This window comes from Tauraco erythrolophus, unplaced genomic scaffold (assembly GCF_009769465.1).
Source record: "Tauraco erythrolophus isolate bTauEry1 unplaced genomic scaffold, bTauEry1.pri scaffold_47_arrow_ctg1, whole genome shotgun sequence".
Taxonomy (NCBI): domain Eukaryota; kingdom Metazoa; phylum Chordata; class Aves; order Musophagiformes; family Musophagidae; genus Tauraco; species Tauraco erythrolophus.
Window position 1 is genome coordinate 8,747 of NW_028238616.1, and position 20,436 is coordinate 29,182.

The following is a 20,436-nucleotide window of genomic DNA, read 5'->3' on the forward strand; positions in this document are numbered from 1 at the left end:
GGTGAGCTGGAATCTGTGCCAGCAAGAACCAGAGACTGGGACCAGAGACTGGTGAGCTGGAATCTGTGCCAGCAAGAACCAGAGACTGGGACCAGAGACTGGTGAGCTGGAATCTGTGCCAGCAAGAACCAGAGACTGGGAGCAGAGACTGGTGAGCTGGAATCTGTGCCAGCAAGAACCAGAGACTGGGACCAGAGACTGGTGAGCTGGAATCTGTGCCAGCAAGAACCAGAGACTGGGACCAGAGACTGGTTAGCTGGAATCTGGGCCAGCAAGAACCAGAGACTGAGACCAGAGACTGGTGAGCTGGACTCTGGGCCAGCAAGAAGCAGAGACTGGAACCAGAGACTGGTGAGCTGGAATCTGGGCCAGCAAGAACCAGAGACTGGGACCAGAGACTGGTGAGCTGGAATCTGGGCCAGCAAGAACCAGAGACTGGGACCAGAGACTGGTGAGCTGGAATCTGGGCCAGCAAGAACCAGAGACTGGGACCAGAGACTGGTGAGCTGGAATCCGTGCCAGCAAGAACCAGAGACTGGGACCAGAGACTGGTGAGCTGGAATCTGTGCCAGCAAGAACCAGAGACTGGGACCAGAGACTGGTGAGCTGGAATCTGGGCCAGCAAGAACCAGAGACTGGGACCAGAGACTGGTGAGCTGGAATCTGTGCCAGCAAGAACCAGAGACTGGGACCAGGGACTGGTGAGCTGGAATCTGTGCCAGCAAGAACCAGAGACTGGTGTGCTGGAATCTGTGCCAGCAAGAACCAGAGACTGGGACCAGAGACTGGTGAGCTGGAATCTGGGCCAGCAAGAACCAGAGACTGGGACCAGAGACTGGTTAGCTGGAATCTGTGCCAGCAAGAACCAGAGACTGAGACCAGAGACTGGTGAGCTGGAATCTGTGCCAGCAAGAACCAGAGACTGGGACCAGAGACTGGTGAGCTGGAATCTGTGCCAGCAAGAACCAGAGACTGGGACCAGAGACTGGTGAGCTGGAATCTGGGCCAGCAAGAACCAGAGACTGGGACCAGAGACTGGTGAGCTGGAATCTGTGCCAGCAAGAACCAGAGACTGGGACCAGAGACTGGTGAGCTGGAATCTGTGCCAGCAAGAACCAGAGACTGGGACCAGAGACTGGTGAGCTGGAATCTGGGCCAGCAAGAACCAGAGACTGGGACCAGGGACTGGTGAGCTGGAATGTGTGCCAGCAAGAACCAGAGACTGGGACCAGAGACTGGTGAGCTGGAATCTGTGCCAGCAAGAACCAGAGACTGGGAGCAGAGACTGGCGAGCTGGAATCTGTGCCAGCAAGAACCAGAGACTGGGAGCAGAGACTGGTGAGCTGGAATCTGTGCCAGCAAGAACCAGAGACTGGGACCAGAGACTGGTGAGCTGGAATCTGTGCCAGCAAGCACCAGAGACTGGGACCAGAGACTGGTGAGCTGGAATCTGTGCCAGCAAGAACCAGAGACTGGGACCAGAGACTGGTGAGCTGGAATCTGGGCCAGCAAGAACCAGAGACTGGGACCAGGGACTGGTGAGCTGGAATCTGGGCCAGCAAGAACCAGAGACTGAGACCAGAGACTGGTGAGCTGGACTCTGGGCCAGCAAGAACCAGAGACTGGAACCAGAGACTGGTGAGCTGGAATCTGTGCCAGCAAGAACCAGAGACTGGGACCAGAGACTGGTGAGCTGGAATCTGTGCCAGCAAGAACCAGAGACTGGGACCAGAGACTGGTGAGCTGGAATCTGTGCCAGCAAGAACCAGAGACTGGGACCAGAGACTGGTGAGCTGGAATCTGTGCCAGCAAGAACCAGAGACTGGGAGCAGAGACTGGTGAGCTGGAATCTGTGCCAGCAAGAACCAGAGACTGGGACCAGAGACTGGTGAGCTGGAATCTGTGCCAGCAAGAACCAGAGACTGGGACCAGGGACTGGTTAGCTGGAATCTGGGCCAGCAAGAACCAGAGACTGAGACCAGAGACTGGTGAGCTGGACTCTGGGCCAGCAAGAACCAGAGACTGGGACCAGAGACTGGTGAGCTGGAATCTGTGCCAGCAAGAACCAGAGACTGGGACCAGAGACTGGTGAGCTGGAATCTGTGCCAGCAAGAACCAGAGACTGGGACCAGAGACTGGTGAGCTGGAATCTGGGCCAGCAAGAACCAGAGACTGGAACCAGAGACTGGTGAGCTGGAATCTGTGCCAGCAAGAACCAGAGACTGGGACCAGAGACTGGTGAGCTGGAATCTGTGCCAGCAAGAACCAGAGACTGGTGAGCTGGAATCTGCGCCAGCAAGAACCAGAGACTGGGAGCAGAGACTGGTGAGCTGGAATCTGTGCCAGCAAGAACCAGAGACTGGGACCAGAGACTGGTGAGCTGGAATCTGTGCCAGCAAGAACCAGAGACTGGGACCAGAGACTGGTGAGCTGGAATCTGTGCCAGCAAGAACCAGAGACTGGGAGCAGAGACTGGTGAGCTGGAATCTGTGCCAGCAAGAACCAGAGACTGGGACCAGAGACTGGTGAGCTGGAATCTGTGCCAGCAAGAACCAGAGACTGGGACCAGGGACTGGTTAGCTGGAATCTGGGCCAGCAAGAACCAGAGACTGAGACCAGAGACTGGTGAGCTGGACTCTGGGCCAGCAAGAACCAGAGACTGGGACCAGAGACTGGTGAGCTGGAATCTGTGCCAGCAAGAACCAGAGACTGGGACCAGAGACTGGTGAGCTGGAATCTGTGCCAGCAAGAACCAGAGACTGGGACCAGAGACTGGTGAGCTGGAATCTGGGCCAGCAAGAACCAGAGACTGGAACCAGAGACTGGTGAGCTGGAATCTGTGCCAGCAAGAACCAGAGACTGGGACCAGAGACTGGTGAGCTGGAATCTGTGCCAGCAAGAAGCAGAGACTGGTGAGCTGGAATCTGCGCCAGCAAGAACCAGAGACTGGGACCAGAGACTGGTGAGCTGGAATCTGTGCCAGCAAGAACCAGAGACTGGGACCAGAGACTGGTGAGCTGGAATCTGTGCCAGCAAGAACCAGAGACTGGGACCAGAGACTGGTGAGCTGGAATCTGTGCCAGCAAGAACCAGAGACTGGGACCAGAGACTGGTGAGCTGGAATCCAGATCCGGAGACTGGGCCAGCAAGACCCAGGGCCTGGCAGGCCGCTGGCCATCTCGCGAGCAGATGGAGCAAACTCCGCGGCTGCCGCCACCTCCCCGAAGGACGAGGCGCCGTTTCGCCGCTTCACTCGGCGCCCGAACCGCGTCCGACGGGGGGGTGAGCGGCGCAGCCTCCCAGCCGTGTGGCTCACGGAACATCGGCCGCTGCGGGAGGGTCGGTAGCTGGCTGGTGACTGGCTGTTATTTGCGGTGCAAACGCTCCGTTGTTCCCGGTGTTCCACGCCTTGTGGAAGCAACACGAGGGGACGTTTCGTTCCAGCCACACCTGGCCCTGCACCCCGAAAAGGGTGAGAGGTGTCAGAAAGCGGGGGGGGGGCGAAAATGAAAACATGAAAAATGAAAAGCTGGAAAATGAAGCTAAATGGCCCAGCGAGGGTGGAACACTAAACTATGACGCGCTTTTACAATTGATGTTTTTCCTAAGAAGGGAAGAAAAGTGGGATGAAGTTAAATACGCAGATGTGCTCTGTGTTCTCCAAGACAAGCCTGAATGGCAAAAAGATTGCGGGCTGAGACCACCCCCACGAGATCCCATGGTTTTAGCAGTAGCAAAAGCAAATAGAAAGGGGAACAAAAATAAGTTAAAGAGATGTTGTTCTGCCTGTAGTATGGGACAGAAGTGCACCAGAATAAGCAAAATCTACCTAGAAGAATCAGAACAAGATTTGACTGATAGTTTTAGTCACCCCCCTCGGTCACAGGGACCTCCCGCTCTTGCTCCCGCTCCTCCTCTTCCTCTTCCTCCTCCTCTTGCTTCTGCTCCTCCTCTCGCTCCTCCCGCACCTGCTCCCGATAGCCCGATATCCTCCCGTACTAGCCAGAAGCATCCCATAAAAGTAGAACAGGCGGAGCGGCCGGAGCAGCCAGCATCACAAATTATACAAGCGCCCTCCGGGAAGCCGTAGGACCAGAGGGGCAGACGAGAAGGATTAAAGTTCCATTTTCTTGTGCTGAACTGAGGGAATGGAAAGAAGCTGCTCGGGGATATCCTAAAGACCCAGTAGCTGCTACTCAGACTCTTAAACTTATCATAAAGCAGCACAACCCTGACTGGGATGATGTGCAATTAATGTTAAACTGCTTAACTGTAACAATTAGTCACAAAAAGTGCCTGGGATCTTGCAAAGGATCACTCTGAGGCACGAGGGGTGGATGGGAAAGAATATTTCCCCTTGCACGATCCAAAGTGGGATCCAAATCCATCAGCTGCTGCGGACCGGTTATGGGCATATCGGGAGAGGATTCTGAAAGGGATGGAGAGAGCCATTCCCACAACGATGAGCTGGGCGAGGCTATATGCAGTCAGACAAGACCCCTCTGAGGCACCATCAGAGTTCCTGGACAGACTGAGAGATGAAATGCCCAAAATACACCGATGGACCCTGAATCAGAATGGGGATACAGCAACTGGGATCCCTGTTTCTGGGGCAGGCACAAGGAGATATTAGGTGCAAATTACAAAAGATACGTCCCCCAGATGGCAGGAATTTAGAAATATTATTAGAAGAGGCATGGAGGGTGTTCAGTACTAGAGAAAACAGCTACGAGCGCAACCAAGGGAGAGCAGTAGCAGTGGTCAGGGAGGACGGGGAGTGGAAACCCAAACTTAAACCCAAACAGGAACTGGCCCCTCTCGGCAGAAATCCATGTGCTGTGTGCCGAAAGACTGGCCACTGGAGGAAGGATTGTCCAGAACAACAGTGCCAAGGGAATGCTGGGTGGCACAATAGCCAAGGGAAGTGATCGCACAGGTAAAAGAGGATTGACAAGTGGATCCACTGGTTGTAATGAGGCTAGGGGAGGAATAAGAGAAAATGGAATTCTTAGTGGATACAGGGGCAACATATTCGGTTTTAAATCAGGCCTTGATGCCTTTAGGAAATGATTACATTGTAGTAAAAGGAGCAACTGGCCAGAGGGAAAAGGCTTTCTTTAAAACATAAACTGGGTAAGCAAGTGGGCATTCATAAATTCTCGTATGTGCCAAACTCCCCAAAAGCCCTTTTGGGAAGAGATCTATTAGAACAATTGGGAGCCATGATGAAATTCAAAAAAGGTGAAATTACTCTGGAGGTAAATGATCATCAGTATGTACAAATAATGAGTTTGCTTTTAGTTAATGTTCCCACAGAAGGAAAAATCGACACAGAAATCACCAACCAGGTGTATCCCAGGGTTTGGGCAACTGGTGTTCTGAGACGTGCCAAAAATGCCCAGCTGGTGGAGTGTGGATCTTTGAAGAGGCTGCATGAATAAAACCCTGTGTAAATAAAGACTGGAGCTGGAAAGTTAGGCCTCGGGGGCAGAATGCCCTTGAAGTAAGGGATAAGGAAACTATGGTGTATGATAAGGCAGTAGTGTTTGCTTAGAGCAGAGCTTTGCTAGGCCAGTGTTTGTTTGAAATAGTCTGTTAAACATGACAAGCATATGTATCACCCAGTAATGGTGTAGAAAAGGTGTGGTCTCAGGATGACTGGCAAAACTGTCTATATAAGCAGTAAGAACTGCACAATAAACGAGATTCCTGCAGCTAAATCATATTGAGTCGTCTCTGGAGTCTTCAAATCCCGCTTCCGCAAGTGGTGCCCAACGTGGAGCTGACCCGGAGAATGAGCTGGACTCACGTTTGGGACAGACCTGGAGAACGAGCTGGACTCACGTTTGGGACAGACCTGGAGAATGAGCTAACCTCACGTTCGGGACATTCCTGAAGAATGAGCTAAACTCATGTTTGGGACATTTATTACTTGTCGTGAACGAGTGTTAATTTTGCGGAAGGAAGGATGTGCGACTACAGGCGGCCTATAGAGGAAAGGTGGAGTGAATCCACTGTCACCCCGAAGAACGAGCTGGGCTCACGTTCAGGACATTCCTGAAGAATGAGCTAACCTCACATTCGGGATATTCTCGGAGAATGAGCTAACCTCACGTTTGGGATATTCTCAGAGAATGAGCTAACCTCACGTTCGGGACATTTATTACTTGTTGTGAACGAGTGTGCTAATTTCGCAGAAGGAAGGATGAGCGACTACAGGTGGCCTATAGGGGAAAGCTGGAGCAGACCCACTGTCGTGGAGACACGAAGAATTAAGAACCAAAAGAAAGAACAAATAAGGATGTAAAGACAGAAAAAATAAGCGACAACTGCCTCCATAGGAGGAGGGAAGAGACTGGGGACGATGGGAAGCACGGCTTTAACAGAACATTAGTCTGTACTTAAGGTGTTGACAAAAGTGCTAGAGAAACCAGCACTATTAACAGTTCTGGCTTGATAAAACTCCTGGTACTCCTGGTTTGGGTATCAGCCCATGTACCGGAGGCAAACTCTTCAAATATATACGTGACAAGGACTTGGGACACTATAGACGTTCAGCTTTGGGATGCAGCCACCCGTGGGGATGCTGCCGTGCAGCGACAGCCGACAGCCCGGCGCGCTGTGTTCGGGGCGCACAAGGGCGCGGCGGGAGAGAGCGGGGGCGAGGGGACATCGGCGTCCGCCTCCCCCGGCAGCCCCGGCAGCCCCACTGGCACCGGCAGAGCCAGCAGCCCCATCCCCGCCTCCCCCGCGGCCCACCGGCAGAGGAGCTGTGCGGAGCTGCCGGCCTGGAAAAGCCACCACCGCATCCTTGTGACCCAGGTACCGAACGACAGACAGACTCACTGCTTCCCCCCCTTCCAACGAAGTCGGTGCACCGGGCCCCCGCGCCGCCCCCCGCGCCCCCCGCACGCCGCTGCTGCCGGCCGGGGCCGCGGGAGGCGTCTGCCCCGGCGCTGCCGCCCGTGCGCGGGGCGAGCCGCGGCCCGAGGGGCGGAGGCAACAGCAACAACAAGGGGGGGGCCGGCACGGGGCGGCGGGGTCGTCGTCCCCCCCGGCCCGGCTGAGGCGAGGCGGGGCTGCCCCCCCCCCCCCCCCGCCGGCCGCGCCGGGAGAGCGGCCGCTCGGCCCCGCCGGGGCCCGGGTTTTACCGAGAGGCGGCGCATCGTGACTGGGATCGCTCCGGTCGGCACCGCGGGAAGAACTAACGCTCTTCGTTCCAGCAGTTCCAGCAGTTAATGTCAGCGCTGCAAACCGCAAACGTGCGTGTTCCAACGCGAACCTGCAGCGCGCCGCGCTGCCAGCGCCTGCAGCAGCTCACAAGTGCAGCTCTGGTACCAAACTCGTTAATTTGGGCACAAATCTTGCATGAATTCTACCATCAGGATGCTGATGCCATTAGGTGGCAATTTGGTTTAACACGAAAACAAGCCCACTCAATCCCACAATTGTGTAGTAGCTGTCAAAATATGATCGTGCCACCACTGGATGGTGTTAGTCCTCGTGGTTTACGCTCGCAGGAGCTTTGGCATACACCTCTTATCAGACATATGTGTTTTTGTCACCATGAGGTATTGAGCATGTTACTGGTATTCCTCACAATCCTACTGGGCAACCGATCACAGAACATGCACATGGTACTCTGGAGAATACGCTTTTAAAACCAAAAGGGGGAAGTGTGGAGGAGCTTCTCTCCGAGACCGGCCATAATATTCTCTCGGGTCCGGACAATCCCTGTTGTGCCCCAGAGCACAAGGTGACCAACTCCATTACCTTTGTCCTTCAAGTTGACTCAATGGCCTTAAAGGAAATGTGCATTGATCGCCTGCCAAGATGCAGCCTCCCGGATGCCTCTCCGATGACCGCAGTGAGGAGAACAAAGGGATGAGCTTATCACCTGTGGTCTGCTAGTGCTGCCCTATCACTATAGCCCACGAGAGTGTGTTTACGTTAGACAAGCCAATTGTAGAATGTAGTCGTGTCACGCCATGTTCTGCTATATAACCTGTGTGTCGGTTGTAATAAACGAGCATGATTTCTAGCCAAAAAAAAAAAAACAAACCCAAAAAAACCAAACCAAACCAAAAAAACCCAAAACCAACAACGGTATATTATAAGAAACTGGGCTCAACTCATGGGATGGCCCTGTGCCTCTGCTTACATGGGGAAGAGGGTGTGCTTGTGTTCTCTTTCCCACAGGTCCATACTGGTTACCAGCAAGAAATGTAAAGCCAACCGGGACTTTTGAAACTACAAATAGAGAAGGGGAGATCCAAGAATGAGCAGAGCAAGCAGAGATCACAGAAACGCCAAACGAGGAGAATGGCTCAAATGGACAGACTCGTAATAGAAGATCTCATGTTAATATATCAACTGTTTTTATGTTTCTCATTGTTTGGTACATTACGTGTGTGAAAGTCGCTTGTGTATGTGCTTGGTGTGTTTTTTCCGATCGGAAGGTGTATGGATTCCACCTGTAGCTACTGGAAGGAAAAGAGTTTACTGGTACCAAATTAATGACACAGAATTGCAAACTGGACTTAGTTGTGAGCATGTAACTTTGGAAAAGGAAGTTAGGAGGATTGTTAGAATCATAGAATGGTTTGGGTTGGAAGGGACCTTAAAGATCATCCAGTTCCAACCCCCCTGCCATGGGCAGGGACACCCTCCACTACACCAGGTTGCCCAAAGCCCCATCCAGCCTGGCCTGGAACACTGCCAGGGATGGGGCAGCCACAGCTTCTCTGGGCACCCTGTTCCACTGCCTCACCACCCTCAGAGGGAAAAATTTCTTTCTTATATCCAATCTAAATCTCCCCTCTTTCTGTTTAAATCCGTTGCCCCTTGTCCTGTCACTGCACACCCTTGGAAAAAGCCCCTCTCCAGCTTTCCTGTAGCCCCTTTAGGTACTGGAAAGCTGCAATAAGATCACCCCGGAGCCTTCTCTTCTCCAGGCTGAACAGCCCCAACTCTCCCAGCCTGTCTCCAGAGCAGAGGTGCTCCAGCCCTCGGATCATCTCCGTGGCCTCCTCTGGACTCGTTCCAGCAGCTCCATGTCCTTCTTGTGTTGGGGACTCCAGAGCTGAACACAGTATTCCAGGTGGGGTCTCAGGAGAGCAGAGCAGAGGGGCAGAATCACTTCCCTCGCCCTGCTGCCCACACTCCTTTTGATACAGCCCAGGGCACGGTTGGCTCTCTGTGCTGCCAGCGCACGGTGCCGGCTCATGGTGAGCTTCTCACCCACCAGCACCCCAAGTCCTTCTCCTCAGGGCTGCTCTCCATCCATTCTCTGCCCAGCCTGTCCTTGTGCTTGGGATTGCCCCAACCCACGTGCAGGACCTTGCACTTGGCCTTGGTGATCTTCATGAGGTTCTCACAGGCCCACCTCTCCAGCCTGTCCAGGTCCCTCTGGATGGCATCCCTTCCCTCCAGCATGTCCACCACACCACCCAGCTTGGTGCCATCTGCAAACTTGCTGAGGGTGCACTTGATCCCACTGTCCGTGTCGCCAACAAAGATGTTAAATAGCACTGGTCCCAGTACCGACCCCTGAGGAACACCACTCCTCACTGGCCTCCACGTGGACATTGAACCGTTGACCACAACTCTTTGAGTGCGACCATCCAGCCAATTCTTTATCCACCAAGTGGTCCATCCATCAAAAACACGTCTTTCCAGTTTAGAGACAAGGATGTCGTGTGGGACAGTGTCAAATGCTTTGAATAAGTCCAGGCAGACGATGTCACTTGCTCTTCCCCGATCCATCGATGCTGTAACCTCATCATAGAAGGCCACCAAACTAGTCAGGCAGGATGTGCCCTTGGTGAAGCCATGTTGGCTGTCACCAATCACCTCCTTATTTCCCATGTGCCTTAGCACAGTCACGTGGAGGATCTGCTCCATGATCTTGCCGGGCACAGAGGTGAGACTGACTGGCCTGTCGCTCCCTGGGTCTTTTTTCCCCTTTTTAAAGATGGGGGCTGTGTTTCCCCTTTCCCAGTCAGTGGGAACTTCACCAGACTGCCACGACTTCTGAAATATGATGGACAGTGGCTTAGCAACTTCATCCGCCAGTTCCCTCAGGACCCGTGGATGCACCTCATCAGGTCCCATGGACTTGTCCACCTTCAGGTTCTTTAGATGGTCTCGAACCTGATCTTCTCCTACAGTGGGCGGTTCTTCATTCTCCCAGTCCCTGCCTTTGCCTTCCGTGACTTGGGCTGTGCCGCTGGAGCTCTTGCCAGTGAAGACTGAGGCAAAGAAGTCGTTGAGAACCTCAGCCTTCTCCATATCCCGGGTGGCCAGGTCCCCCGTTTCCTTCCGGAGAGGGCCTACATCTTCCCTAGATCTCTTTTTATCACGGACATATCTATAGAAGTTTTTCTTGTTGCCCTTGATGTCCCTGGTCAGATTCAACTCTATCAGGGCTTTGGCTTTCCTAACCTGATCTCTGGTTGCTCGGACAATCGCTCTGTATTCTTCCCAGGCTACCTGGCCTTGCTACCACCCTCTATAGGCTTTCTTTTTGTGCCCAAGTTGATCCAGGAGCTCCTTGTTCATCCAAGCAGGCCTCCTGGTGTTCCTACCTGGCTTTCTCTTTGTTGGGATGCACCGCTCCTGAGCTTGGAGGAGGTGATCCTTGAATATCAACCAGCTTTCTTGGGCCCCTCTTCCCTCCAGGGCCTCATCCCACTGTACTCTAGCGAGGAGATCCCTGAAGAGGCCAAAGTCTGCTCTCCTGAAATCCAGGGCAGTGAGCCTGCTGTGCACCCTCCTTGCTTCTCTAAGAATCTTGAATTCCACCATTTCATGGTCACTGCAGTCAAGGCTGTCCTTGAGTGTCACGCTCCCCACCAGCCCATCTTTGTTGGTGAGAACAAGGTCCAGCAAAGCACCTCTCCTCGTTGGTTCCTCTACCACTTGGAGAAGGAAGTTCTCATCCATGCATTCCAGGAACCTCCTGGATTGCCTGTGCCTCGCTGTGCTGTCCTTCCAACAGATATCGGGGTGGTTGAAGTTCCCCATGAGGACCAGGGCTCGTGAACGTGAGGCAGCTCCTATCTGCCTGTAGAGGGCCTCGTCCACCCAGTCCTCCTGGTCAGCTGGTCTGTAGCAGACCCCTACTACTAGGTCCCCTGTCCCTGCTCTGCCTTTAATCCTGACCCATAAGCTCTCAGTCGGGACCTCATCCGTCCCCAGGTGCAGCTCCATGCACTCCAGCTGGTCCTTGACATAGAGGGCAACTCCTCCTCCTCTTCTCCCCTGCCTGTCCTTCCTAACGAGCCTGTACCCTTCTGTTCTGACACTCCGGTCACAGGAGTCATCCCACCACGTCTCTGTGATGCCCATAAGGTCACACCCCAACAGCCACGCACACACTTCTGACTCCTCTTGCTTGTTCCCCACGCTGCGCGTTGGCACAAAGGCATTTCAGTGGGGCCCAGATGGACCTGACTTCCTGGCTGGAGCGGCTGGAATTCCCTCCTTCTGTTCTACAGGTGCTTCCAGCATATCTTTATCATTCTTGATATTCTCCCCCTCCCTCCTTCAAATCTAGTTTAAAGCCCTGCCAATGAGCCCTGCCAGCTGTTGCGTCCAGTCCCTCGTTCCCCTCTGAGAAAGGCAAGTCCCATCCGGTGCCATCAGACCTGGTTCAGCGAAAGCCTCCCCATGATCAAAGAAACCAAATTTCCGTTGGTGGCACCAGCCTCTGAGCCATCTGTTAATCAAGTCCGTTTTTCTGTTCCTTTCTATGTTCTTTCCTGCCACTAAAGGGATTGAAGAAAACACTACCTGGGCTCCTGACCCTTCGACCAATCGCCCCAATGCCCTGAAGTCCCTTTTGATGGCCTTTGGACTTCTCTCTGTTAGCTCACCAGTACTGACCTGCATGACCAGTAATGGATAATAATCAGAGGGCCGTACCAGAGCAGGGAGTTTCCTAGTGAGGTCCCTGACGCGGGCCCCAGGGAGGCAGCAGACTTCCCTGTGGGTTGGGTCCGGTCGACATACTGGCCCCTCTGTTCCCTTCAGAAGGGAATCACCTGTGACAATTACCCTCCTTTTTCTTCTAACAGGGGTAGTCAGAAATCGTGGGGCAGACTGACTCCCCTTAGGCAACCCTCTGCGTGGGCCCTCGTCTATGTTTTCCTCTTTCGATGAGGTTTTAATGCCGACGGCAGTCCGACCCGGCTTTGGAGACACCTCCAAGCAGGGACAGCCATCACCCTCCCTGTCACCCAGTTCCCCTGGCAGAGCACTGTACCTGTGGCATAAGGGCACCTGGGGGGGGCGAGGGAATTGCCAGGCAGTTGCGCTTGCCACGCCGAGCAGGGACCTTGTGCCATCGCTCCCTGTCCCCTAATTCCTCACATTCCCTGATCATAGAACCATAGAATCATAGAATGGTCAGGGCTGGAAGGGACCTTCAAAGGTCATCTAGTCCAACCCCCCTGCAAGGAACAGGGATATCTCCAACTAGATCAGGTTGCTCAGGGCCTCGTCCAACCTGGCCTTGAACGTCTCCAGGGATGGAGCATCCACCACCTCTCTGGACAACCTGATCCCCTTTACCCTCTCCACCTCTTCTTTCTGCTCTGCCACAACCAGATTATGGCAGCTGGCAATTTCCCTCTCGCTTTCCCTAATTATTCTGAACCTGCTCACCTCCCCCCTGAGCTCCAGCACTTCATCCTGGAGCTGCGCCACCCGGCGTAGCAGGTCACCAACCTGCTGGCACCTCACGCTGCCATCCTCAGGGCTGCTCCCACCTGCCAAGGATGAGCTGTGACATTCCTCACAGCCTGTGACCTGAACACCCACATCCCTTCGAGTGGGTGCTGAGGGCACATTTTTCCTCCTCCGAGTCGCCACCATGTGGCTAACATGTTGTTGTTGGACAACGTGCTGCGATTCTGCAAAAAGCCGCTGTCGGCCGGCAGAGCACAGACTGGGCAGCCTTGTTGCACGTGCTGGGCAGCCTTGCTGCACGTACTGGGCAGCCTTGTTGCGCGCACTGGCCACGCGTGTGGCACCACCGTGTCAGTGCCTTTTCCATGGGCTCTGCTGGGGGTGACAAGGGATGGCTCGGAGCGGGGCGGAAGGAGGCTGCAGAGCACACTGTGTGGATAAACAGGGGACGCCCTGAAGGTGCTGTGCCTGCCTCCCTTCTCCGCGACGACCCTGCCGACTGACACCCTCCTGCTCAGCGGGATCTTGGATATAGTGGAAATAGTAAAGCCCTCGGAAAGGGAAGCAGTTTGCTAGAAACTGCTTTGCAAGGCTGTACCAAAACAACATGCTAGTAACTCTCATGGAAAGAGAGGGGACTGCTGAATTCCCAGGGAAAAGCTATCAAGCATGCAGAAGAGATTTTAAAACCTTTAAATGCAGTACGACCTCCTGAAAGAGTGGCGATTCTGCACGAGGGCACACCAGAAGGTGAGCACAGAACTGGAAAGAGGGAATGAACTGGTGGATAGAGAGGCAAAACAGGCTGCCAGACAAGAGATACAGGTAGAAGGGGCACTAATCCCTGACGGATGCACATCTTGAGAAGGTGAGCCAGAGTATGCAAAGGAGGACCGTAAACTCGTTACAGATCTAGAAGGATCATGTAATGAGGATGGGTGGGCCATGACACCACACAGAAACTTACAGTTCCTTCTTATGAAGTGCAGAACCAGCCTCCCCAACTGGGAAAGCTGCCCAGTGGGTGTGTTTATGGCAGCGCTGGGTGCACGGGGGTCGCTCCGCCACAGACGTGCACCCCCGCCGTGGCAGTTTTCTTGTATTTATCCAGACACACTCACAGCCCCCCCCAAAAGGTCAGTCTGTCCCGGGAGATCATTTCCACAGCCCCCGCCTCAGGATCCGCCTCAGGCTCCTCCTCGACACACCTCCTGGTGGTGGTGGGCAGGGGTCTTTGGGATGAAGGCCGTAGGTCTTCCTCACTGTGTGTTTTCACTTCTTCCCTACAATTCCTGTTCTGGCTGAGCTTGCAGAGCCAAACCAGTTCCCAGCCTGGCCTGGCCTGGAGTGGGCACCTGGTTGTCTCCCACTTGTCATTGTTTGAAGGCAAATGTTGGTTCTTGTCAGTCCTTCTCTCTCCTCTTTGGCTTTTTCTCCCTGTGGGTCACGAGTTACACCCCTGCCATCATTTATTTTGTCTCCTACCGGCCTTCTCTTGGGGCAGTTGGTGTTTCAGGGCAGGATCAGTATTTGATAACTTCTGACATTGCCCAGAGCTCTTGCCCAGAGCTGTGTGTTTGCCAGAGCCTGATGCCTGTTCTTGTACCTGTCCATAGAGATAACAGCTGATACAGTCTTACACCTACTGCTGTACCTGGCCCCGTATCACTTATACGGTTTGGCCATTGGCCCCAGAAGAACACAAGAAAGGCCACTGGGGGGTGGAAGCGTTATACAAAAATCTTCTCAAAAGTACAGTGGCTCGAAATCTGTACACCACTGTCAGACAAGTAACTCAGCAATGAGATCTCTGCCTCCAGACTAGTCCAAAGGCCATTGCACAGCCAGAAATCGGCCAAATTGGGAAAGGGAATGTGCCGGGATAACACTGGCAAATTGATTTCTCGGAACTTCCTAGAAAAGGGGGGGGTATCGATATTTGCTTGTACGAACCGACACCTTCTCAGGCTGCCCAGAAACCTTTCCGTGTGGAACAACTAAACACTGTTTAGCTAAGCACCCCGTTTGTCCCCCCGGTCCCAGGCCGAACCTACGGCTGCGCTGCCGGAGCCCCGTCCGTGCCTGCGAGAGAGAAACAGCCGTGAGCTGCCAGCCCCGGGCTCGCTGCGGGCACGGTGCGCGTGCCAGTAGCCAGCCCGGGAGCCACGGCCACGCTGCAGCCACCGGCACAGGAGGGTGGCACCGCGAGCACCGCAGGGCAGACACGGCCTCTTCCAGGCGTCCCCCCACGGGGATTTAAGGAGGGGCGTCAGGGAGGGCGGGGGGTCAGGAGATGCCGGCAGCTGCCAGAAACCAGTGCCACCAGACCGTGCCGGCGCTGGGCAGCAGCTGGAGCCGACCTGCCCCAGTACTCACGTGGTGCAGCGTTGTAGCCCTTCATCATCATCATCTTCTTCCCTGCAGAGAGAAAGAGGCATCAGCATCCCCCGCGCCTCACCGCCAGGCTCGGGGCTGCCCAGGGCGCAGCAGCTCATGCCCGCAGCCCCTCCCGGCCCCCGGCCCTGCCTTCCTCCCGCACCCTCTGCCTCGCCGGCCCCGCGGCTTTACCCGACCGGCGCTTCCACAGGATGAACCCGGTGACGATGGCCACGACAGCCAGGATGGCCACAGCCAGCGCCAGCACGACGGCGAGCGGGATGGACTCGGGCTCTGGGGAGAGCAGCAGCGTGAGGAGGGGAAGGGGCACCGCCCCCGCCCCCCGCCCCACGTGCCCAGGGCCACCGGGCTCACCCCACGCGTAGAGGCCGGGCTCGGGCAGGCTGGCGTGCTCCACGCGGCACCGGTACTTGCTCCTCTCCTCCGGACGGGCCTCGATGGAGGCCCAGGTGTAGAAGGTGCCGTCGCTGTTGGGCGCCACGCTGCCCCGCTCGGTCTCCTGGTCCCTGACCTCGCCGTCCTTCAGCCAGCTGACGGCGATGCGCCGCGGGTAGAAGCCGTAAGCGTGGCAGGACAAGGTCAGGATCCCGTCGGCCTCCTTCCCCGACACTCGCACCGTGGGGGGCTCTGGGGAGGGGGTGGCAGTCAGGGCCGGCACACGCAGCCGCGCCGCCCGGTGCCCGGGATCCCTGTCTCGCCCTCACCTTTCCTCTCCAGCACGGCCCGTCCGTAGCTCACGAATTTCCTCAGCCACTCGATGCAGGTGTTCTCCAGGTAGTGCTTCATTCTCTCGGCTTCAGCCCCGTCCTTCTCCCAGTTCCTCTTGGTGACCTGTGCCGCTTTGTCCGCCGCGGTGAATGTCATCGTGTCCATGTCGAAGGCGATGAAGTCCTTCCCATTGTAGGCGTGCTGATAAAAGCCCCTGGTGCTGTTGTCCCCCAGGAGATCACAGCCGTACATGCCTTGCCATGTTTGAGCGCCTAAAACACGAGTAGGGAAATGGGGCTGGGGGGCGGCTGCCGCCGCCGTGAGCCTTCAGGGGGGTGCGGACCCCCCGGCAGCACCCTCAGCCCAGCCCTGCGTGCAGGCGGTGACCAGGCACTGCCACATCTGCGGGCCCCCCATCCTGCCCGGGGCCCAGGGCACTCAGGGAGTCATGGAAAGCCGTGATGCAGACCCCTGCACCCAGGGCATGGCTGGGCTGGCACCCAGCCCCACAGCACCCTGGCACAGGGAGGGGCTGGGAGGGGTCCTGAATGCCGGGGGGGGGGGCGGATCAACGAGATGGGGTGGGGTGGGGGGAGCCCCTCTGGCCATGTGGGTGGTGAGGGGCTGGGCAGGGCAGCCAGTCCTGGGATGGGGGTCCTGTGCACGGTGAGGGTGGGGATGCGCTGGGCTGGGGTGGCCAGAAGCCCCCCTGGCTCTGGGACAGGGGATCCCCAGCACTGTGGGGCTGGGACAGGGTGACTGGGACCCCCTCGGGCTGGGGGACAAGGGGGGCTGGGATCCCTCTGACAGCGACACCGGGCAGGGAAGGGCCGGGAAGGGCCGGCACGAGCTCGGCAGTAGCGTGGGGCAGGGCAGGATCTTGGAGGGGGGCAACGCTCCCGTCCCACAGAGTCCCGTCCCAGCCCCACGGAGCCCCAGCCCAGCCCCCACTCACTGCCGCTCTCGTTGTAGCGGGCCCGCACTCTGATGAGGCTGTCATGGCCAACCTGCTGGTTGCTCCTTTCTCTCTTAGTCTCAGTGTCCCAGTACGGCTGATCCAGGCTGGCCGCCATCCAGTCCGTCCTGGGCACCATCCTCCCCGTCTCGCTGTCGTAGCGCACGATGAGGTTCCCGTCCACGTACCCCATTAGCGTGTACTCGGGCACCCCCGGGCTGGGGTTCGACACCACAACGTCGAAGTATCTCAGGGAGTGGGGCTCTGCGGGGGGACACGGGGGTGGTGAGAGATGGGGGGCAGCGGGTTTGGGGGGCGAGGCAGGGCTGAGGGTGCCCGGGTGCAGGGATGGACAGCGAGGGTGAGGGGGGTCTCAGGGGAGCAGACCGAGGGGTGGGGGCAGGTTCAGGGGGGCTGTGAGTGGTGGAGGGATATGGGGGAGCACGGCGTTCCCAGGAACAGGAGCCCAGGGGGTCCAGGTGCCAAGGAAAGGCAGGTCTGGGGCAACCAGGATGCCTGGGAAGGGGGGCCCAGGGGGGTCCTGGTGTCAAGGAAAGTGGAGCCGGAGGAGGGTCTAAGGGACCGAGAAGGGGGGTCTGAGGCTGAGGAGTCTCAGTTCCTGGAAAAGGGGAGTCCAGCAGGGTCCTGGCAAAGGGGACCGGGGAGAGGGCACGGAGGTGGGACGCTGGTACCCGGAAAGCAGGACCAGGGTGGTCAGAAAATGGGGGTCCGCGGGGGTCCCTGTGCCCGGGGGGATGCCCGGTGCTCAGGGAACGGGAGTCCAGGGGGCTCCCGGTGCCCATAAAGGGGCGTTCAGGGGGTCCCGGTGCCCGGGGGGCTCCCGGCTCCCGCCGCCGCCACTCACCGCTCGCCGCCCCGCCGAGCGCCCCCAGCACCAGCCCCAGCACCGGCACCAGCTCCGGCCCCATCGCGCCGCTCCGCCGCGCTCCGGCCCCGAAACCACCGACCCGCGCCCGGTCCGGGTGTAGCCCCGCCCCCTGCCCGCCATTGGCTGAGCCGCTGCGCTCCCGCCAATGGCCGCTCGGGGCGCGTCGGACGTCACCGGGCGCCGGGCAGATCGCAGCGCCACAGGTCGGCAGGAGCGAAAGCGAAAGCGCCGGCGGCAGCGCGGGGGCGGGGCGGGGCTGAGGGACCCCCGGGACCCCCCCGGCACTCGCCCCCCCGGGACCCGCGGCCCGGGACCCCCCGTGCACGGGGCAGCCCCGCCCCCAGCGCCCCCGGGCCCCTCCTCAGCGCCCGAGACCCCCCCCGCCCCGCTGTGCCCGTGTGCCCCCGGGCCGGGGTCACCCCTGGGCCCCCCCGGAGCCGCAGACACCCCCCGCCCGGCCCCGCTCCTGTCCCCCTCCCCCGGGGCACCCCCGGGCCCCGGTGTCGAGCTGGGCTGTTCAGCCTGGAGAGGAGAAGGCTCCGGGGAGCCCTTCCAGCGCCTCCCAGTGCCCGACGGGGCTACAGGAAAGCTGGAGAGGGGCTTTGGGCACGGGCGTGGGGTGACGGGACACGGGGCGATGGCTTTGAACTGGGAGAGGCGAGATTTCCGTGGGATCTGAGGGAGAAATTCTTCCCTCTGAGGGTGCTGAGGCACTGGCACAGGGTGCCCAGAGAAGCTGTGGCTGCCCCATCCCTGGCAGTGTTCCAGGCCAGGCTGGATGGGGCTTTGGGCAAACTGGTGTAGTGGGCGGTGTCCCTGCCCATGACCACGACAGGTCTAGAAATGGGTCTGGGGGATGCAGGGGGGATCTGGTGCTCGCTGGGGCCAGCACCCCCTGCCCGTTCCCAGGCGAAGCTCCCTGTGGGACGCAGCGCCGGTGGTGGCTCTTGCCCAGTGCCGGACAAGCGTTCCGCCCACCCTCGGTGCTGCAGAGGACGGACAAAGTTCCATCCTTGGCCGCACTGACGCCCTCCGTGATGGCGACAGAACCCGGCTGGGCATCTGCCCTCGGCCCCGAGCCGAGATACGGGAGATCAGGCAGGAGGCGGCACCGCCCCGGCCGCGCCAGGCTCGCCCGCCGGTATCTGCCGCGTCCACGTGTCCCCGGGCCCACGGGCAGTTTGTTTGCGGCATCCCCCGCAGGGCCGTATGGCGCCAGGCAGGTACGGTGCCGCCCGTGAGTTCCCGCCCGGATTCTGCAGACGGGTGTTTGGGACGAGCTGTTTTAGTTTGGTTTGGGGATTCGGCAAGAGACAGACACACATGGGAAGAGCGATGCCAGGCACAAGGGACCCCAGGCACAAGCTCTGCCAGGCAAGAGTGATGCCAGGCACGAGGGACACCAGGTACAAGGGGTGCCAGGCAAGAGTGATGCCAGGCATGAGGGACACCAGGTACAAGCACTGCCAGGCAAGAGTGATGCCCGGCACGAGGGACCCCAGGCACAAGCACTGCCAGGCAAGAGTGATGCCCGGCACGAGGGACCCCAGGCACAAGCAAAAATCCGCAAAAGTCCGCAAAATCCCTCATTCACTCTCACTTTTCCATCGCTTCGTCCATCTCTGGCTGTTTCCCTGCGGGAGAACAGGACTCGCCAGCACCACCGCTCCCGGTGCGATGCCCACGGTGGATCCTTGGATATCGTTGTGTTTCGGGGTGGAGGCTGGCGGGCACTTCACGTGGCAGGTGTCCCTGCGGAGACTTTGGCGATGGAGCGCGTCTCTACCTGTGCCCCTGTGCCCGCTATGCCATACCCCTCTACGCGGGGCCCGCACGTGGCAGGAGGACTGGCATTCCGCTTTTTTTCTTTAAGATTCCTGCTGTCGCACCTGCCTTCGCCCCGGTGGTCTGCCTTCCTCACAAAGTCTTCCTCTTCTCACGTCTTGCACATTCACTTCTCCTTGTCTGCCAGAAGTCCCCAGTTTCTGCTGACTCAGATCTAGAAAGTCCCAGTCCGGCTCCACCAGTTCCGAAAACATCGTATCCAGCCCACCCGCAGAGCCGTGGTTCCCGTTTTGCTCTGCCAGCTCTGAAACTGTGCCCAGTCCAGCCCCACACGAGGTTTTCCTCTTCTCACGTTCAGAGTTGCAACCAGCAAATCACCAGTTGCGTACTGGCTGGGAGAGCATGACTCCAGCAACTGACCAGTACAGCGTCACTGAATCCGTGGAAAGTCAGTGGGCCCAAACGACATTCGCTCGCAAAGTTTTTTACACTCTCTCGTGCCTGGCATCACTCTTGCCTGGCACTGATTGTGCCTGGGGTCCCTCGTGCCTGGCATCACTCTTGCCTGGCAGTGCTTGTGCCTGGGGTTCCTCATGCCTGGCATCACTCTTGCCTGGCACTGCTTATGCCTGGGGTCCCTCGTGCCCAGCACTGCCTGTGCCTGGCATCCCTTGTACCTGGTGTCCCTTGTGCCTGGCATCACTCTTGCCTGGCATCCCTTGTACCTGTTGTCCCTTGTGCCTGGCATTGCTCTTGCCTGGCAGAGCTTGTGCCTGGGGTCCCTCGTACCTGGCATCACTCTTGCCTGGCAGTGCTTGTGCCTGGGGTCCCTTGTGCCTGGCATCACTCTTGTCTGGCAGTGCTTGTGCCTGGGGTCCCTCGTGCCCAGCACTGCTGGTGCCTGGCATCCCTTGTACCTGGTGTCCCTTGTGCCTGGCATCACTCTTGCCTGGCATCCCTTGTACCTGGTGTCCCTTGTGCCTGGCATCACTCTTGCCTGGCAGAGCTTGTG

General features: G+C 57.7%; 1 protein-coding gene across 3 annotated transcripts; it reads right to left on the reverse strand.

Annotated features, from left to right (window-relative positions):
- Positions 1-14,696: 14,696 nt before the first annotated feature.
- LOC147525949 (class I histocompatibility antigen, F10 alpha chain-like) lies at positions 14,697-17,685 on the reverse strand. Of its 3 annotated transcripts, XM_086630726.1 has the most exons (7): positions 17,616-17,685; positions 16,751-17,014; positions 15,792-16,067; positions 15,442-15,714; positions 15,259-15,360; positions 15,067-15,108; positions 14,697-14,772 (listed from the first exon to the last, which is right to left on the reverse strand). In XM_086630726.1, the coding sequence occupies exons 1-7, from the start codon at positions 17,677-17,679 to the stop codon at positions 14,741-14,743; spliced, it is 1,053 nt and encodes a 350-aa protein (XP_086486852.1). In that variant the 5' UTR covers positions 17,680-17,685; the 3' UTR covers positions 14,697-14,740. The 3 variants fall into 3 exon arrangements, with proteins under 3 accessions (XP_086486852.1, XP_086486850.1, XP_086486851.1); XM_086630724.1 differs by having other exon boundaries at positions 15,259-15,714; XM_086630725.1 differs by lacking the exon at positions 14,697-14,772 and having other exon boundaries at positions 15,230-15,714.
- Positions 17,686-20,436: the final 2,751 nt, after the last annotated feature.

Coding starts and splice junctions, on each gene's coding strand:
- LOC147525949 (XM_086630724.1), bottom strand. CDS start 17,679: ATGGGGCCGGAGCTGGTGCCGGTGCTGGGGCTGGTGCTGGGGGCGCTC. Junction 17,015..17,615: donor GCTCGGCGGGGCGGCGAGCG/GTGAGTGGCGGC, acceptor GTCCCCCCGCAG/AGCCCCACTCCCTGAGATAC. Junction 14,773..15,066: donor GGGCTACAACGCTGCACCAC/GTGAGTACTGGG, acceptor TCTCTCTCGCAG/GCACGGACGGGGCTCCGGCA.